This window comes from Phocoena sinus, chromosome 17, assembly GCF_008692025.1.
Source record: "Phocoena sinus isolate mPhoSin1 chromosome 17, mPhoSin1.pri, whole genome shotgun sequence".
Lineage (NCBI taxonomy): Eukaryota > Metazoa > Chordata > Mammalia > Artiodactyla > Phocoenidae > Phocoena > Phocoena sinus.
The window spans coordinates 76,985,350-77,005,293 of NC_045779.1; the positions used below are offsets into that span (position 1 = coordinate 76,985,350).

At 56.7% G+C, this 19,944-nt stretch overlaps 1 protein-coding gene across 9 annotated transcripts in view; it reads right to left on the reverse strand.

The window, feature by feature from the left end:
- Positions 1 to 19,944, reverse strand: part of SLC45A4 (solute carrier family 45 member 4) — a 75,792-nt gene that overhangs the window by 11,840 nt on the left and 44,008 nt on the right. For 7 of the 9 annotated variants that reach the window (XR_004346423.1, XM_032609725.1, XM_032609732.1 and 4 more), the window contains one exon: positions 207 to 395. The exons of 1 other annotated variant lie outside the window; for it this stretch is intronic. Coding sequence is in view for 7 of the 8 variants with exons in the window: in XM_032609725.1 (XP_032465616.1) it covers positions 207 to 395 (189 nt within the window). In the remaining variant the exon portion in view is untranslated. Of the gene's footprint in view, positions 1 to 206; positions 396 to 17,420; positions 18,120 to 19,944 lie in introns of those variants that run through there. One more of the 9 variants, XM_032609733.1, reaches the window with a different exon arrangement.

A 19,944-nucleotide genomic window follows, 5' to 3' on the forward strand; every position in this document is an offset into this window, starting at 1 on the left:
AGATACGCATGAAAAACAAACGGATCACAACAGGAAACGCTCCCTGAGAACAGGTTCCCACGGCGTTCCCACGTGGGGCCCGTGGCCTGGCCACCGCCCGGGCGCCCAGGGCTCTGCACAGCTGCCCAGTCCAGGACCAGCCGGTCTAAATTCTTTAAACCTGCGCATCTTATCGAGTCCCAGGCAGGGCTCTGCAGGACACTCACCGATGGCAGAGCCGTTAAGGAAAAGTGCCACTCCAAAGAGCACGCCCACGCAGAGCACGAGGATGAAAGGCCGCCGGCGGCCCCAGCTTAGGGTGCACCGGTCACTCGCGGAGCCGATGAGGGGGGTGAAGACGAGGCCAAGGATGGGGCTCAGGAACCAGGTGAGGCTGTAGTACTGCTCCGGAAGGCCTGCAACAGACACGCGGGCCGTTACACACGCGGGCGGGCGCGCTGCAGACCGCCTGCCCCAGGCAGCTCGGGCCGCGCGCACACACGCCTGCCAGCTAGAGAGCCCCCAGGCAGACGTCCCCACCTGCCAGGCCCGGTGTCTGAAATCAGCCAAAGCCCGATGGCGAAGCATCAGGTGGCCCGAGGCCAGACCTGGGCCGAAGAGCCCGTGTCCTGGAACCCGCCCAGGGCGCACTCGGCAGGCGGGCACAAAGCGTACGGTGCAGGACACAGGACCCAGCGGGCCGCCATGCACACGTGGAGAGGCACCTGCAGGGGCAGCGGCACGAGGGCAAGACCCTCTCATTCCTCTGGCACTGACCAGGGCCTGGGGTCTCAGGGGCTGCTCAACGCCACCCTCGGGGACCAGGCACTGAGCCCGTCAGCCCACAAGGCGGGCGGGGTACTGACGCTCCGCTTCCGGGATCCTGGGCCTCACAGCTGAAATCTAAATCACAAGGGTCTTGCAGAGGGTTCTTGCAGCCACTGACGCACTAAATGACCCCAGCAGTGGGCTTCTGAGCGGCTACTGAGGGGCGGCAAGAGGGGAGGCCTCAGTGTGTGTCCAGCTGGAACCAGGGGGTTGTGTCGGGTGCTTAATCCTCCTAACTGCCCAGGGAGGCAGGGATTACTGTATCCATTTCACAGACGGGAAATCTGAAGATCAGAGAGGTTTAGGTAGGCAATCTGCCCCGGGTCACAGGGCGAAAAAGTAGGAGCCTAGGACTTAAACCCAGGGCTGCCTGATTTCGAAGTCTATGTACCCCCCACCCCACTCTACATGCTTCCTCCCTATAACACAAACCCAACGCCCATCGCCACTGGAACAATGAGAAACCGAGTCTGTCTCATTCATACGCAGGACAACACGGCAGAATCCCGCACATGCTGGGTGCACAAGGGCACACACTGTGGGTTCCATTTACATGATGACCAACGGGGCCAAAGGAGTGTCTGCTGGCAGAAGCCAGGGTGTTGGTCGCCCGTGGGAGGGGCAGGGGCTTCGGCCTGGTATGTTCTGATCTTGATCTGGACGGGGGTCCTTGGTGACAACTCGCCCAGCTGGAGACTTGGATTGTGCGCCTTCTCGGTGTGTCATACTTCAATGAAGAGTTTACATAAAAAACAAAAGCGTGCCTTGGCACCCCAGCGACTGTTAGCTAATGTCTTACGCCACCAAAGGCCCTGAGAAATGGACTACTGTGCTGAACTACTAAGAAAAATAAACTGTGTAGGAGGAGGAAATCGTTTTCAAAGGAGGAGGGAAGCACCTTTCAAAATCGTTGCGAACGTGCCCATGAAAATATTTACGCATTCAGCCTAGAATTCAAGGTGTCAGCCTCGACCTTCACACCACACAGAACCTTAGCAAGGGCCAATTCTGTTCCCGAGTCAAGTCAGCAGAACGCACGGGTGTTTCAGGAAATGAGAAGCTTGCCGAGTGTGCTCCGCTGGCAAGCGGTGGTTTGCATGGTAGGCCCGGGTCCTCGGCGTTCACCGTCGAAGTCAGGCACTGGGGAAGCGACAGCGGTACTGGCCACAGCGGCCGCGGCGACACTTCCTACGCTCAAGAACGCACCGTGTCGAAGCGTCAGGCTTCTCAGAAACGGCTCCCTCACAAAACCATTCAGCGGGTGCGGGGTGGTCGGTTTCAGAGAGAAAGGAAAGCGTTTTTACCCCAATGGACAGACTCTTAACTATTGTTTGGCTTTTCAAATGTCACAACTTTACTCATGAACGGTGACTAGCTTGGTGACGGGGCTCCGTGCAGAGCTGCAGCACGCATGCACTTGTGCACACGCAGGCACGTGTGTACACACACGTCGACTCCCTGCCGTGCCTGCTGTCTCCCCTGGGGGCCTGGCCCTCCTGCTTCAGGCACAAGGAAGTGTTCTGGACTTCTGCACCTGCTGACTCTCACCTCCCTACCTGGTACCTCTTAGAACTCTGAGGGGGAGGCTCCCACTCACCAGGGCTCACCACCACTGCTGTAATTCCACAGCTGCTGAACCACCTGTATGCGATCCCAAGAGACGGGCATCTCTGAGGGCGGAGACCCACAGAGGTATCAACAACAGTTGAACTGAACCAAACCTGAGGTGCACCTGCAGTGGGGTCAGCCTGAAGACCCCAACCACCGACCTCTGACCCTGCGCACTGCTGCTGGCCAGCCCCCAACCCGGGTCTGATCTTCAGCTGTGGTTGGCCACCCCATCCCCCGGTGCCCTCACCTGCCAGGCCTACCATCTGCCCCAGGCCACCTTCCCCATCCCCAGCCAGCCCACCACACACATGCCTCCTGGCATCAGTCATCTCGGCTCCCGCTGTTGAACGCACTCAACACTGGTCCAGGAGCAGGGAGACCGGGCACACAACACTCCTGGGACCGGCTGTGCTTGCTATGCAGTGGGGCAGTGGTGGTTCCTGGCCTCGGCAGCTTCCAGTCCCAGGGAGACGGGCATTAGCAAACTCACCAGGCGACAAGCATCTCAGGGTGACCCGTGGCGCTTCAGGGACTGAGGGGTCGGGAGGGCAGCACCCTTGAGTCTGAGGGAGAGAAGCGGATGGGGTGCCGGGCAGCGGGGCAGAGGGGGTGGGTGTCTCTCGGGCCATGGCAGGTGGAGCTCTTTACAGAGCAGAAGGCCCTGCGACCCCGGCCGGGCCTCTCACAGGGGACAAGGGACGGGAGGTGCGGGACCCGCAGCATCACCCCTCGCACCTGCCTGGATGTCGGGGACACGGGAGGAGTCAGCACTGGATCCCTCCTGGCACCTCAGCTCGGCATGGCCCGAGGGAGGCTGCTGGGCAGGGCGGCCAGCGGGGCCCCACTGTCATCCCGACGCTGCTCAGAGGAAAGGTGTCCGTTCCAACCCGTCTCCTTCTCAAGGTCAATGCTCTGGAACACGACCGAGCAACTCTGTGGCCCCCTTCTGTTAAGAAGGTTGCTACATTTTTTAATGGTCGAAAAAGATCGAAGTAAGCACATTTCCTGACATGTAAAAAGTGCTGTAAATAAAGTTTTATTGGAATGAGGCCACACTTGTCCACTGATGAACGGCTGCTTTGAGCTCCACGGCAGAGCTTGGAGCTGCTACAGACACGCGGCCAGGGCGCCAGGAACACTCACTCTGGCCCCAACAGGAACCGCCTGCCAACCCCTGCTCTAGAGGCAGCGCGGTTGTGTGTTGTCCAGGGTTTGTCCGTCTCCTGAGGTGTGCTCAGTCGGCCCTATTACTGCGGAAAGAGGGGTGTGAAATTTCCCAACAATGACCGCGAATGACTGTTGGATTCTGCCTGTCCTTGCCTCGCCCGTGTCTTAGCCTCTGTTCCTCAGGAGCACAGGCACCTCACTCCTGAGCTCACCCTTCCGTCCTGTGAGCTGCCCTCTGTACCCCCGGCAGTGCTTCGTCTGTATCTGAAGCCCCCTTTATCTGGGGTTAATACTCCCCCCAGCCGACTCAGGCTGCCTGTTCCCACCTTTTCACCTCAACCCCTCTGCGTCAGTCACGGTGTTTTACAAGAAGATGGGCGGGTCTTGTTGTTCCATCCACTCTGGTGTGTCTCCTCGCTGGCGTGTTTCGTCACTTACGTTTCGAGTAACTGCTCGCGTGGGTGATGTCAGGGCTGCCGTTTTGCTACTTGCTTCCTGTCTGCCCCCTCCTGGGGTCTCTGTTCCTCTTGTTCCCTGCCTTCTTTTGGTTACCTGAGTATTTCTCCACCTTCCATTTGCTTCCACATTGGCTTTTTTTTTTTTTTTTTTTAATTTTTATTTATTTATTTATTTATTTATTTATTTATTTATTTATTTATTTATATTTGGCTGTGTTGTGTCTTCGTTTCTGTGTGAGGGCTTTCTCCAGTTGCGGCAAGTGGGGGCCACTCTTCATCGCGGTGCGCGGGCCTCTCACTATTGTGGACACTCTTGTTGCATAGCACAGGCTCCAGACACGCAGGCTCAGCAGTTGTGGCTCACGGGCTCAGTTGCTCCGTGGCATGTGGGATCTTCCCAGACCAGGGCTCGAACCCATGTCCCCTGCATCGGCAGGCAGACTCTCAACCACTGCGCCACCAGGGAAGCCCCCCACATTGGCTTTTTAGCATTATTTTGTAGTGGCTGCTCTAGAGACCGCCTTACATGTCAACTTTCAGTCTATTAGTGGATATCGTTCACATCACATAAGAAATTAGTGACTGTCTGTGCCCGTTTACCCCAAGCCCCATTATGGTGAAGCTGGAACATACGTTTCACGTGCAGACACGATAAACCCCACGCCGTGCTGTGAGTTTTACCTGAAACAGTCATTCATTTTAGAAGAATTAATAGGAAGCTGGTCTTTTCTCTTTACCGCCCGTCTTACCATTTCCGTACCCTTCCTTCTTCCTCCTTGAGGTCCCAGTGTTCGTGTGCTGTCACTTCTCTTCAGCCTGAAGAGCTGTTTTTGGCTTCTTCAGCATTTCCTACACAGTCTGCTGATGACAAATGCTCTTAGAATTTACCTAGATTCTCTTTATCTCACTTTTTGTTCCTAATGGATATTTTTGCTGGATACAGAACTCTGGGTCAACTCCTCTCCCCGCCAGAACTTGAAGACACGGTTCCACTGTCTTCTGAGGAGGCTGTGACAGCCCACATGACTACATACACGTCTTTTCTTCCTCTGGTGCCCTCGAGATTTTCCCTCTGTTGCTGCTTTTCAGCAGTTTGACTATGGTGAGCCTAAGTGAGGCTCTCTTTACATTCATCCTGCTTCACGAAGCTGTAGATTTAAGCTTCCACCAAACTTAAGGAGGTTTTCAGTTATTTCTTACTTCACATTTTGATGCCCCATTCTCTTTCCTCTCTTCCGGGGCTCCAATTACACGTATGTCAGACACTGTCCCACTGCTTCCTGAAGCTCTGCTCATTTCTTTCTTCAACCTTTGTTCTCTCTGTTCTTCACGTGAAGTCATTTCTGCAGACCGATTTCTTAGTGCACTGAAATCTTCTCTCATCCCTAAGGTTAATTTTTATTTCAGATACTGCATTTTTCAATTCCAGAATTTCCATTTGGTTCTTTTTTTAAATAGCTTCTATTTCTCTGTTGAGATCTTCTACTCTCCACCTGGAGCCTGTTTTCCTTTATGTCCCCAAGCAGAGTCAGAACGTGTCTGATGATTCCAACACAAGTCATCATATTGGGGTCAGGTGCCTTGTGGCCTTTTCTCTGGAGTGAAGGTCATGTTTTCCGTTTTCTTTTCTCCCCAAATGCCTAATAGTATTGAGTTGTAGCGTAGACATTGTAAAACGATGTGTGGCAGAGACTATATTCTGTTACATTCCTCTGATGAACAATGATGTATTTCCCCCCCACACAAAGGTCAATAACTGGACTTTGATGAATAATTCTGGTAAAAGCGTTTCTGCACAGATACTCAGGTATAAAACACATACAAAAAATGAACATAAAGATTCCTTCTCTCCTTAAGTACGTCTTAGAACAGCCATGACTAAGTTTAACTTGATATGTATTTCAGAGCTTAAAAACCCAAGAAATTAATAACAAATTTTCGCAGCTTAACTTGAGGCACAGGCGTTTATTGTCCTAACACTGGAAATACTTTCTTGACATTTGATTTGATACTCTTATTGGTTAAGCTTTTGCCTTTTAAAAGTTTTCCTAGGAGAAAATACAAGAAAAAAGTATCTATCCAGATTACCCATCACTCTTAGGAATAACGTGATCTTAAAATAGATCAATTTTGAAAAACACTGACAAAATGCTGGACTGTTATTCTTATATTCAGGATCTCTGTTTTGAAAAAGAAGTGAGTATAAAAAAGTAATTTTGTCCTGACATTGGTGGGATGAGATACAGTCGTACTGTTCACAAATCCAGCACATAAGAGCGTCTGTTTTAAATGAGATCAACACTAATACGTAACAAGAAGTAGAGAAGCCAACTTTAGGAGACGCACTCATCCTACCCAGTCCCTCTCGGGTTTTACCACCGTTGATACTTTTGTTTTAACAAACAATTAACTTGGCTGGACTCGAACTCAAAACTGTCTCCCTGCTTTTTTACCTTTAGCTAAAATCTGTCCCATTTCAGGAATTGCCAAGAGATACGAGCAGAGATGACACATGGGATTAGGGGTTCCCCAGCTCTCACTCTGCCCTTGGGTTCGGGTACCCAGCTGTGTTTTAGCCCCTCTGGGCGGCATCACGTGAGGCCAATCTTCAGGGAAAAAGCCATAAAACACAATGAGAAGCTCACCGGGTGCCCGGCCTTCTCCCACTCTGGATGCTCTCTAGTGCTGACAGGCACTAGAGGGGAAACTGCACGGATAAAACTGTTCCTTGAAGATTCGGCCTCTTAGCTGGAAGGACACAGACAGTGGCCAAGTGCCTGCTGCTGGCCATGGGCTCATTACCACAGTGGTGACCATGTGCTGAGAGGGGCTACAGGGCCTGGTCACGAGAGAACTGCTTGTCCACACTCTCTCTCTCTGGCCTACACAAACATTCTGTGAACGTCTGTGAGCTGCAAGGCTCTGCGTCAGACGGGAGCAACTGAAGACTGACCACGGAGGACACAGGGAGTGCCTGGGAGACATGCCCCGGCCCCGGCTCGCCCTTGGCTGCTAAGTGCCCACCGCCCACCCCTGACTGACCGGGCCGGCAAATGTGGGACACACAGGGTCTGGCCGATGGAAAGCCTGTGCTCTTCCCAAGTACACGCTACGACATGGACGCGCGTGGAGAGGCTGGCCATGCAAGGTGACAGAGAAAGCCATCTTCACCGAAGGCGCCCCCTGGAAACCCGGGCTTCTCGCCCCTCCCTGGAAGGGAGCACGGCGTGAGCAGTCTGCACTGCCCTGGGACCGCGACAGGAGCCCCAAGGAGCCCTCACGTGGCAGCTCACGCTTCAGCACCCGACAGGCTGACCCACTGCCAGGTCCCCTCGGGCAGCGGCATTTACATTTCCGGGGCCCCTGTGCCTGCGGCCGTCGTGTGTGTACTTTGCTCAAGGAGCTGCTGCGCTGAGGACACTGCCCTGCCCGGGTTAAGAGCGCAGCTCACCCCGCACGCAGACTTTCTGAAGTTCAAGTGCGCGTCACCAGAGTCAGACTCCATTCCATATGACTCTGCTCGGGCTGGAGTGCCCGCCCGCTCCCCGCAAAAGGCTCCTTTGCACCGAGCTGTGCCCTGTGCTAAGTTTGATGAAGGTGGCCTTTCGGGGCAGGGCTGTCGGGGGAGCCTGTGCTCTGTGGCCACATCCCCTCAGACGCAGAGGTGACGTGACCTCTGACCCGTGTGACAGTACGAGGATGAGGTACGAGCTTCACAGATGTAAACTGGTAATTTCCGTCAACCTTCTCTGAAAACACGCGCATAACTGAGATTAAAACGGGCACGCAATTTAAAGTGACTCTTAGGAACTCATTAGGAAAGTTGTCAAGCTGGGTGCTGGTTAGCAATTCACCCCAAACCTGTGTCCTGCTAGCCCAGAAACACCACCATCACCAGGCTTCTCACCACCCAGAGCGCTGGCCGCCTCAAGAGGGAGCTGGAGGGACTGCAGGTACGTATGGATTACCTGCTTTGGAGGCTCCCCGGAGCCTCGGCCACCTTCACCAGCGCACCGACACTGAGAGACCGAGCGACATGGCTCGGGGCTGGCAGGGAGTCAGACCCTCAACCCACCTGCCCCTTCAGCTTTGCCCTCCGCCCCCACCAGCTCCAGCCTGTCCTTCCGACAGCCGCCGAGGCGGCTGGGCTGCACCTTCCTCTGGTTAGGGTGCCATCGTCGCCCCCCACCCGACCCTGTTCAAACAACTCCTTCCTCATCTCCCGAACCCTCCACCTACTGCAGCCTGGTTTCCCCCAGAGCCCCCGCCCCCACCCTGAAACTGCCCTCAGAGGTCACCAGGCCACCTACCTGCCAACCCAGCTGGGCCTGGTTTATTAGACTTGGCCGGAGGCCCCAGGAGGGTAGAGGGCGTTGGCACAAATGCCAGCTCCTGGCACAGAGCCCCGGTGAGCATGGGCGCCAGAACCACGTGCTTGCTGCGTGAGACGCTGCCGGGCCCTTCCACTCGCACCCCGTCCTCCTTCCTGCTCAGCACGGGACACCCCACACCCAGGGAAGGCCTCCGTGGAGGGGCAACCGGGCAGAGGCTGCAGGACCAGGAGCAGCTGGTCAGGCCAAGGAGGCAGGAGCGCCCAGGAGGCCCGACTGGACCGACAGCGGCCTCTGTTCTCCTCCGCCTTGTCCCCAGCTCTCCTAAACGTCCCCCTGGGCTGCAGAGGGAGTGCGAACCCACCAGGAGCTGAGTGCTTGGGGTGTGGGGACAGCCGGGGTCACCCCGCGCTGGGCAAGGAAGACAAACACTTCCCATCACGTCCCCAGAGCAGCCCCGGAGGAGCGAGCGAGCCCTGAGAACATAGCCCCGACCCCATCCGTCCCTGGCGTGGCTGACGCTGGGATGCCCCGGACACGGCATTTCCCAGCAAGGCTCTAAACACACGCAGCACCGGTGCGTAGTAAATAATTTTTGTTTTCTTCCCGGCAAAAATGAACAACAATGGTGGGACCAGAAAGGCTCCCCGTTCACAGGAAACGCCGAGGGTGTCACCGCTCGCTGAGGGCTGTGTGAGGTCACGGGCGACAGCGGCCACGCTCAGTCACGCGCGGCCTCCCATTCAGCACAGCCAGCGGCTTTTTTGATAAACTGGTCCTTCTGGGGGGAGGGGGCCAGGGGACTGGGAAAGCTGCCTATAAATCTTTAACAAAAGATCTGAAATAGGAATAGGAACTACATTCTTTCTCTCAATAGACAAAGCCTTCCCCATCAAGATATGCTTGTATTCTCAGACAAAACCTTCATGATAACATTAAAGCCATGAGAACCCGCTCTCTGTGGGAACGCTTGGCAGCCTGCAGTAACCCGGGATGAACGTAACCAACCCAGCGGGGAACATGGCACTAAGCAGCCCCCTTGAGGGCCACAGCCATGAAAAAGCACCGGTCCGGCCGAGGCCCCGGGGCCCAGACACAGGCATGGTCCCGAGGCAAGCCCCCCCACCCCCGCCCCGAGCAGAGAGGGTCTGCACTGGGCAGCGGGGCAACGCCTCGTCCAGCTGGAAGGAGGGCCACAGAGCTGAAGGAGCCTTCCAGAATCCCAGGAAGGTAGGAAGAAGGATTAAGAAGAAGAAGCTCAGATGCCTGTTCTTGGGCCTCCCCCTTGGAACAGCAACCCCTGGTGTTCCGAGTGCAACTGGCCGGACCCCGTGGGTGTCCGCGGGGGATCCTGTGCAGCCCAAGCCCCTTCCCAGAGTCCAGGCACTTGCCCCGGGCTGGACCTGGGAGCCCAGAACTGAACACAGATGTCCCTCATCACAGCATCAAAGAGCAGGGATGGGTGCCTGAAGGTGCAGACCCCAGAACCTGGGCCACGCGGGGGCCAGTCCCAGTGACGTCGGGGACAGCAGCGACATCAGTGCCGCGGGGGGGAGCCACGTGACGCAGGGTTCGTTCGGTGTGTGCATTAGGTGCTCCCTGCGGGTGGACTCTGGTGCCGAATGAGCCATTTCGGATGGAGAGGCAGTAGTCTGGAAATAGCACGATTCGCACTTACCAAAGGCACCATTAGTCAAATTCCGGAAGGTTCCCAACGGCCTTTCTTCCGGTAAAATAAACATGCTCCAGCCCCTCATGTTGGCCCTGAGGCTGGGCTTAGTTTCTAGGGAGTAGACCGCCAGCCCCACCCGGGGGGCTGCCCAGCACCTCGGTGGGAGCACTGGTCCTATGCTGGAACGAGGAGGAGCCTCCAGGGCCCAGCTGGATGCCCTCGGCCAGGTGCACGCAGGCACTGAGGCTCTGGGAAACCCGTGGGCGCCCCTCCTGCTCTGCTGGGGCCTGGCTGCGGGGGTCCTTCTTCCCGCAGCTCCCAGGAGCACAGCCCACTGCAGACTGGAGCACCAGCCCCTCCCCGCCACCCACCCATCCCACACTCTTCAAAACAGATGCTGCATGCACTAAGCAAGCGTGCCCAGGGCACGGGTGGGGGGAACGAGCCCGCCCCGAGCCCCGCGACGGCCACTCGGCACCCCGGCCCAGGCTGGCCCCTGTGCAAGGCCTGGACACAGTGGCAGCCAAGGTCTCTCCCAACTCTGAGAGTCTGCGACCCGAATTAGGGTCGGGGGGAAAGAACCCAGCCACCACCCTATCTGCTGCGATCCACAGCTCTGGTTTTAATACCAAGTGGGCAGCAACACCCCCAAAGCTCCGGTGGAGCGAGGTTATGAAGCACGCGCTAGGGCGGCGGGACCCCTCCTGCGGACGCCGGCCGACTCCCCTGGTGTGAGTCAGTACTCCCTCCGGCCGACCTCACGATACCGAAGCGAGGTCAGTGAACCGGGGTTTCAGAAAGCCTCTGCATGACATCTCCACACGCAGACACGACACACAAAGGTCACCTCCAAGGGCTGGGGACAGTGAAGTGTAGACGGAGAGGTAGGTAGGCACGTGACTGTGCTACCTTCCTTGTCAACGCAATTCATCTGTAAGCGCGTAATTAATGTTTAAATAATGGATGTGCTCAGCCAAGGACGGACCCAGAGGATTCCTGGAAATTTAGAAGCTGGCTCCAGCACGCCCCTGGGCTGCAAGCAGCGGGGCCTTCAGGGTCTGGTCATTATATCCTACCTCCTGAAAACGCTATTACATGAAAACTAACAAGTGTCTGGAAACTTAAAAAATTAAATTCTTACTAAACGTTGCTATTACCTTTGTCAATAAAGATCTGGAGTATTTTTTAAAAACCTCTAACCCCATCTCCCTTTATCACATCTCCGCCAAGCGCAGCAGGCGCAGCTCCTGAGGGGCAGGGGCACTGAGAGCCGAGTTCAAATCCCAGCTCCACCACTGACCTGACTCTGTGGGCGCCTCCTTCCTCACCTGCAAAAATCTGTAAGAGGATGTCATCTGCAGGTTTGTATAGGGATTAGGTCACTGGAACAGCTGCTGCTGGCATCGTCACCACGGGGTCCGCACACCTTACTTGTAAGAGCGGGAAGCGGGAACCAACACCGTTAGCCCTGCTCTCCTCTCCTCGTTTGCTGCAGACTCAGGCCTGGCCTGCCCTCAAGAAGAGGAGAGGCTCCAATTCTGAGTCTACACTTTCTGGCCATGGACCCCTGGGCAAGCCACCTCCCTTCCTGAGCCCCAGCTCCCTCGGCACAGACGGCCTTGTCCAGGACCCTGGGGAGGACTGACGGATGACAGGCCACAGCCCTGGGCCAGCGTGGGAGCCTTATTCACGAGCCCGTTTCGACACTGCCCTTCTGTTAGCACTTAGAGCATCCCTCCACCCCGCCCACCAGAAAAGGGTTCCAGGGGTGGTCAGGGAGTGTGCCAGCTCCATCCTTCCCCTGGTCCTAGACAGCTTGCCTCCAGAACTTTCTCCTCTGCACGGCCACGGCCTCGCCATACTGCAGCGCGGCAGGGCCCCAGAGCTGGTGATGTGGGAAAGCCAGCGGTTGCAGTCTGGCTCCCCGTCCAGGCTCGGCTCTGAGCCTTCTTCCCGGCAGCCGGGCTCTCGGGGCTTCCGTGCCCTGGCCTGCAGTGCTGTCCTGCGTGGCAACCTCGGAACCCACTGTGAAAGTGGGTGTCCTCCCCTTAAAGCTGGCCTGCCCTCCCGAGGGCCAGGGGCTGCAGTGCCCCCGCACGTGTGGCCTCACCGCCAGGGAAGGTGGAACACGCGGGCCAAGAGACGCAGACGACCTGCAAGGGCTGGGCCTGGCCCACCCTGCCCCAGGCCACACCACTGGCGACCACCCCACGCAAAACAAACAGCGCGAGACACCTACCCTGCTCTTCAATTAGGTGGGATGACTAAAATTCATGAGAGGCACGACAGGCCCATTTATAAGTCATGAGTGTCGGATTACAGGGGGCCGGCTGGTGCCTGGAAAAAGCGCTTCAAACCCAGGTGGTGGCTGGGTCTACACAGACTGCATTTCCGGTCTGGCTGTGGTTAAACCCTGCTTTGCTGTCACAGTCTAGCCCGGAAAACGGTGAAGAAAATGAGGACTTATTCATGGTCCGGAGACTGTGGGGAGGACCCGGGGACCAAAGGCCTTCGGCCAGGCCTGCAAGGCAGGGCGGCAGCGAGAGGGGGCAGAGTCAGGCTCCCGGCTGAGGAAGAGGAAGAGCGAGTGCCCTGCGGAGCTGCTGCTGGGCCCAGAGGACCTGCCATCACAGGCAGGCAGCGACACCCCCTAATCGTGCTGTGAAATGACAGCAGAGTGCAGGGTGTGTAAGTCTAGAGGGACTTTAAGGACATAAATAATTTGGTTGAAACTGATGAAGGCTCACACCCTCTCGCTAGACTCGCTGCCCCCGCCCCTCCTGAGCGAAGCCTGTGGCCTGACCCTTGGCTGTGCTGACCTTGTGCGGGCCCAGGGGCAGGGCTCTTCCAGCGGCACTCAACAGCACAGCACGCAGGTGCCAGCCCTGACCGCCTCAAACTGAGGCTTAAACGCTTTCAGTTTCTGCCCATTTTGCATGGCGTGCTACCATACACCTCCGCTGCGGATTTGCAGATCAAGTACTAACAATCACTCCCAATTCAACATGATGGGTGGCAGTCCTTCAAGTTTCTTTCTGTGATGTTTCCATCAGTTTACAGGCTGTAAGATACACCCCACATCCTCTCTCCCACTTAAACGGGGGGCAAAACAACCTACACTCACCCCAAGACAAAGGATTCATCTATATACGATTTACATAATTTATTGATACATGTGTATGTACTTCGTGTAAGACTTAAATAGCTGGTTTTTTAATGACAAAATTACCATCATCTGGGAAATATTTTGCTGGTGGACACATGCTATACGGGTTGCTTTTAAGAGCAAAGAGTAGGACCTACCTGGTGGCGCAGTGGTTAAGAATCTGCCTGCTGATGCAGGGGACACGGGTTCAAGCCCTGGTCCGGGAAGATCCCACCTGCTGCGGATCAACTGAGCCCGTACACAACTACTGAGCCCACGAGCCACAACTACTGAACCCCGTGCCACAACTACTGAACCCCGTGCGCCTAGAGCCCGTGCTCTGCAACGAGAAGCCACCGCAATGAGAAGCCCGCGCACCACAACGAAGAGTAGACCCTGCTCGCCGCAACTAGAGAAAGCCCGCGCGCAGCAACAAAGACCCAATGCAGCCAAAACATAAATAAATAAATAACTAAAAAAAAAAAAAAAAGACTTCTAACAACCATTCTTGCTTTGCCGCTGCTCGTGTGTGCAACACTGGCCAAGGGCAGAACCGCTTGGGTTTCTCTGTAAATCGCCTCCTTGGAGTGGCACAGGAGGCCTCCTTGGATCGGGCCCACCAGGGGCCAGAGCTCCCTCAAACGACTCTGCACCAAGCTCGTGCCACGCAGACTTAGTCACAGCTTCCCCAACACGCCGCACTTCCCCCTACGCCCCTCCCTGCCATGCCGCGGCCTGGAATGTGCCAACTCACCTTCACTCACTGAGCCCCTACTTATTACTCTTCGCAACCAGGAGGCCCAGGGCCACGTCCTCCACACAGCTTCCCATCCCCCGCCCCCTTTCTGTGCCCGGGAGTTGCCTCCTGCTCTGTTCCTGTTGTCCGCATGCTTCCCTTTGACACAGCGGGGCAGTGACCTGTATTCTGACTGCCCTTCCTACTCTTCCTCTCCAGACCATGAATCACAACCTTGACCCCAGGCCCCGTGAGCACCAGGCACAGCCTCGGCGCCAGCGTGCGAGATGACCTCCCTCCAGGCCTTCCCTGACCTGGGGCCCTTCGATCGCTGGCATGAGGGCGCTGGCAACCCCACACGGACCCCTCCGTGCACGCGGCTCCACCTGAAGCAGAAGCCTCAGGCTGCTCCCCCACCCCCCCCCCCCGACCACCACCCCCCCGCCCCCCCGCCGGCCCGGCACCTGGCACCACGCCCGGCACCTAGCAGGTAGGTGCTCAGTTAGCGTTTGATGGAAGAACAACAGGCACAGAGCTCCTTGGGAAAAACGACTGCAGCTGACATTTCATTGTTTCTAAAATACAATGATCTGAAACACAAGGAAATCCAGACTTCCCAACGCAAACAAAACAGCCCTGCACAACAGGTTTTCAATCACCTCAGTCAAAATTCAGGAGACTTTGACAAACCCCTGCCTATTTATGGGTCCCCCCGGCATGCTGCCTGTGCTCTGGGGGGCACTGCGAGGGTCCCCCCGGCCTGGGTGGGCGGTCACGTCAGGGCTCCCAGGCACGGACACACACGTGTGTTTGGAACTCTCGTCCACTGAGAGAGCGGGCAGTCGCCACCTCCCAGCCTGGGCCATGTGTCACCCTTCAGGCTTCCTTAGTCTCTCGTCAGCAGGAAATCCAGTTTTCAGTCAGATATTCTGTAAGGCCCATCCAGGTTTCTTTCACATTTAAAAAATGGGGGTAAAATATACATCACGTAAAAGTTACCACTCTCACCACCTGTGGGAGCTGGGTTCAGTGATAGGGACATCCCCACCGTCCCCCCAGGACTGAAACTCTGCCCCCGTTCCCTCACTCCCCGTGCCCCTCCCCCAGGCCCACATTCTACGCACGGGGCCTCAGGGCCTCATGGGAGTGGGATCACACAGCCTTTGTCCTTTTGCGTCTGTACTGTTTCACTTAGACTGAAAGTCTTTCAAGGCCCATCCTCCAGCCCTCTGGGCTGCACCTGCCCCCTCGCTAGATGGCACTCGGGCGGCAGGGGGACGACGAGGACTGAGCCCAGCGATCTCTCCACAGGAAGGACCGACTGCTGGACAATCATCCCCCAAGTCCCAACGGAGTAGCCTGAGCACCGTCTCCCAACAGCAGGGGACCCTGGGGAGGCAGAGCAGACCTGCCCCTCCCCTCGGGCCTGCAGACGGGCAACCCAGTGTAAGCCTCAGGGTGAGCCAAGCGCCACGCAGGGCGGGCAGGTCCCGGGGGAACCCATCCCCAGAGGGCCTTCTGATAACATTCTCCAGGACTGGACAACATCAGTTTCCAGCGATGCGAGAAGAACTGTTGGATAAGAAGCACAACAAAGAAACCCTCCACCACCTGATGGAGGATGGCCAAGCGTGGTCCGTTTTTCGCTGAAAATGAAAACTGGAAGCATCGACGCAGAATTCAAACTCAAAGACCCTGAGCTGTTCTCAGCCCAGGACCGAACCCCCACACAGGGGAGGTTCCCACGCACTGAACAGCGATGGCACGGAGGACGGGCCCAGAACCAGACGCCTCAGGACCCCCTGCCCGCTGTGACGGCGAGGGTCCTCACATGTCCCAGCGGCCTGAAAGCCTCTGGAGGCCTGTGGGCATCGCCTCGGCTTGGGCAACGAAAGCAAACACAGTTACAAGCTGGGCGCTGTGTCCTTCCCCTGGGTTCTGGTCCCCAGAACCACCACTCGTGCCTGGACCACTTGCCCATTTCCCGGGCCTTCTGGTATGAGGCCTCCAGACCCCTTGAGTTGTCCCTCTTTCAGGCGACACGGTGGCCCGATTCTCTGAAAATAGCCCGTAAAGTGACGCAGCTTCGTGAAATCAAGGAGTACCAGGTGTGTATATATATAGCTGATTCACTTGGTTATAAAGCAGAAACTAACACACCGTTGTAAAGCAATTATACTCCAATAAAGATGTAAAAAAAAAAAAAAAAAACAGGAGTGCCAGGTAAACCAGAAAGGTAAGCCTTAGGAATTCTTGTGGCACAAAGGAAACTGAGGGCAGTGAGGTGCTAGATCTCCTTTTCCAAAACAGAAAGACGAACCAAGAGTGCCACCTGCAGAGGCCCCTGGGGCGCCATTAGACACTGAGGGCATTCCTAGGAAGGCGGCGGGCACATCTGAGCTGCAGAAGTGCTGCAGAGTATAAAGCACACCTGCTGGAAGGTCCACGTTAGATGCGTCATGCAGAAGGTGGACTCGCGACAGGTCACCCGCGGGCAACATCGTGCTCACTCAGGGAGGCCGCAGGGGACATGCGTTTTCACTTGGATACAGCATACGAACCTGCATCGCTCAATTCTCACCACAGACTTGTGTTCCCGGGCGCTGCCCTGTGGATTCTGAACGCCAGCCTGAGTCAACAGCACAAGAAGGCAACTGGGCGGGCCGGGCTGTAACCTCCAACTCAGGGTGGCGTGAGGGGGCAGGGGCCTGGATTACAGAAGGGTGTCGATGCGGCGGGTGATTCAGCGGGTCTGCCCCCGGGTCATGTTCCCACCCTGCTGCAGCAGCGCGGGCCTCGCTGTCAGTTTCCCTCAGCAATCCGGGGAGTGGAGGAAAATGACTACAGCGCTTGAGGCACTTAAACTTCGAATGTTTCTTTAAGGCGCGCTTTTAAAGGGTAGGTTTTTCCCACAGGAAGAAGAGGTGAGATTCAAGCTGGGACAAATATATCCTAGGAATCCTGATTCACATTAAGCTAGGACAGAAAGTGGAAAAGTGTTTTATGAAGAATAATAGACATATACGGAATGAACAAAGTTTCACTCCTCCTGAATGAGGCAGACAAGACTAAACCTAGCCTTCCGCACAAATAACCCTACAAACCACTCGGTCACTCCCAGGCCACACGGCACCCCCGACGCTGTCAACTGAGAGGACCACAGGACATTCCTCTATGACTCTCCTTTTCCCTCCAGGACACTTCCTGAACCAAGAAGGAAACAACGGGCGGGGGTCTGCTTCCCAAGGGAAAAAGGCTGTCTGGGAACAGACTGGGTCAGCCCAGGAGGGCGCCTGCCCCTCAGCGAGGTCTGCTCAGGGCTCTGGGCAGGCTGTTCCCAGACTCTCAGAGGGGACCCCAGGCTCCCACTTGATCCCAACTCTGAGGCCAGATTCATCAGCTGCACCTGAGGGCACACACACATTAATATGTACACCCACCGCACACACGCGCACACATGCACACACACGGCATGCAAATGACGGGCACCTACCTCCAGCGCCAGGCATGCAGCAGGAGCTGGTCTGCAGGAGCTCCTGGGCAGCCCTCCCTTGCCCTCAGACCACAGGCCCTGCAGGAAGCAGGCACGGATGCTGCTATGCCTGCTGGGGCCTCTGGGCCCACAGCCCCCAGCATGCCACACCTTCACCCTCTTCCTCGCCTCAGGTTTGTGGGTCTTACCAGAACCCCCTGGACACTAACAAAACAGCAGTTTTTACAGGTGCCCCTCTGACCTCCTTTATCTGACGCTTTGAGCCTGAAGCCTAAGAACATAACATATTTTTACAGGCCCCTCCTAAAGCTGCAGTGTTTGACGAATGGTGGGAATCCAGTGTGTTAACAGACGTGGCCTGTCAGGAAGCGGGAGAGATGACGGTGATGCTGAAGGCACCTGTGGCCAGCCCCAAGGCCAGCCCCGAGAAAGCCCCGGGCTTTCTGCTCTGACCTGGACCTGGGCTCTCTACCTGCCCTGGATGCTCTGCTGCTGCTGGGGGCTTGTCGCGTGTGTTACACGTGTGGGAACCTCCGGATGAAGGCGCACGAAAACCGGCTGCCTGCAGGGGCGGCACCAGGTGCTGCAGGGCGGGAGGGGCGGCAAGTCCTCACTACCGTGACCGCTGAACTTGGTGAAAATGCTGTACATTCAAGAAAGCAGAACTGAAGTTGTTTTTTTTTGTTTTTTTGGGGTTTTCTTGCGGTACGCGGGCCTCTCACTGTTGTGGCCTCTCCCGTTGCAGAGCACAGGCTCCGGACGCGCAGGCTCAGCAGCCATGGCTCACGGGCCCAGCCGCTCTGTGGCATGTGGGATCTTCCCAGACCGGGCAACGAACCCGCGTCCCCTGCATCGGCAGGCTGACTCTCAACCACCGCGCCACCAGGGAAGCCCAGAACTGGTTTTAAAGGCACCCTCCCCTGCGAGGGACGATGTAGAACCACGGTGGCTGCACTGGGCCTGCTCCATTTTCTTCCCGAGCTCACGGCATGGCAGTCATGGGACTGCTGGCCTGCAGTGTCTCCCACGAGAGGTGGGCGTTCCTCCCATGCTGTGGCCGACCAGAGGTCTCGGCCAATAGGACCAGGGAGGGAGGGCTGTCCTGGCGTCACACCCACCTCCTCCTCTGCTGTCACATGGGCCTTCTGTCCTCCACAGCCCAGCAACGCGGCATCGCCTTCTACCACTGAGGGATAGCACTGCTGCCGGTCCAGAGGCCTCCGGCACAAGAGGTGCTCACTTGGAATCAGGGGCCCTCAATTCAGGTCCCAAACTGGCCGGACAAAAGCCTTGCTGTGGACGAGGCCAAGAGTGCTGCGGTGTCCTTGGTGGCGGGGCACACACTTCACGCCAGGGGCCAGCAAACACAAACAGTTTACAGTGTTCCAATTTAAACTGCACTTACGGGCCTCCCTGGTGGCACAGTGGTTAGAATCCGCCTGCCAATGCAGGGGACACGGGTTCGAGCCCTGGTCCGGGAAGCTCCCACATGCCGTGGAGCAACTAAGCCCATGAGCCACAACCACTGAGCCTGCACTCTAGAGCCCGCATGCCACAACTACTGGGCCCACGTGCCACAACTACTGAAGCCTGCACACCTAGAGCCCGTGCTCCGCCACAAGAGAAGCCACCACACTGCACCGTGTCAGGAACCAGGAATTGATATTGGTTTGGCAAAAGAACCATCTCATGAGAATGAAGTTACCTGGTTTTGTCACCTGGTGGTGGGTGCCCCAGGTAACAAGCTGCTCAGCCCAGTTAAGGTTTTTCTGACCTGTCATCAGTGGGGTTGCTCCTGCCCTGGCCCCCCGGAACCGCTGGAAAGAGGAATGACCTGGCCTCCTCCAAGGGCGTGTGCAGGAGCCCAGGCGTGTGGCTGAGGCTGGCTCCCCGGTACCTACCCCACCACCACGGTCTGAGCTCACAGACGGACCACGGAAGTTAACTCTAACCTAAATACGGATTCCAGCTGTCAACCTCAACGCCAGGCGATGGAAACCTGGGAAGACGATGGTGGGGTTTCAAAGCGGCCGCCATGAGTCGGGCTCCTGCACCCACACACGCCCGGGCAAGGCCGCCGACCTTCGGAAGGAGCCGTTTCGATTCCAGCGACACACTCAATTATGAAAAGAATTATTCCAACCAAATAGAAATACAGATTCTAACAAAGCCACTACCCTTCAGTATTGCCACAAAATTACCAAGTGAATCCCAGACGACTTGAGATGGGCGGGGCCACGGGCTGGGACGCCCGCCACTGGGAAGAACCACGCAGGGGGGATGTGGCAGGACCTTCCCAGAAGCAGGGGAAGGGAACCTGCTGGCGGGTGAGGCGCACCCTGGAGCCCCCCTGATGGGGCCCAGCACCCAAAGCTGTCAGGATCTCCATGGTCTCAGAACCAAGACCACGTGGGGCTCTGTTCCCTCCCGATTAGGGTGTGTGCTTCACCTCCCGGAGGAGGACTCAGGAATTCAGTGTCTCCACCATGAAGTGGAGCCAGCAGGGAGGGGATGAGCTCCCCAC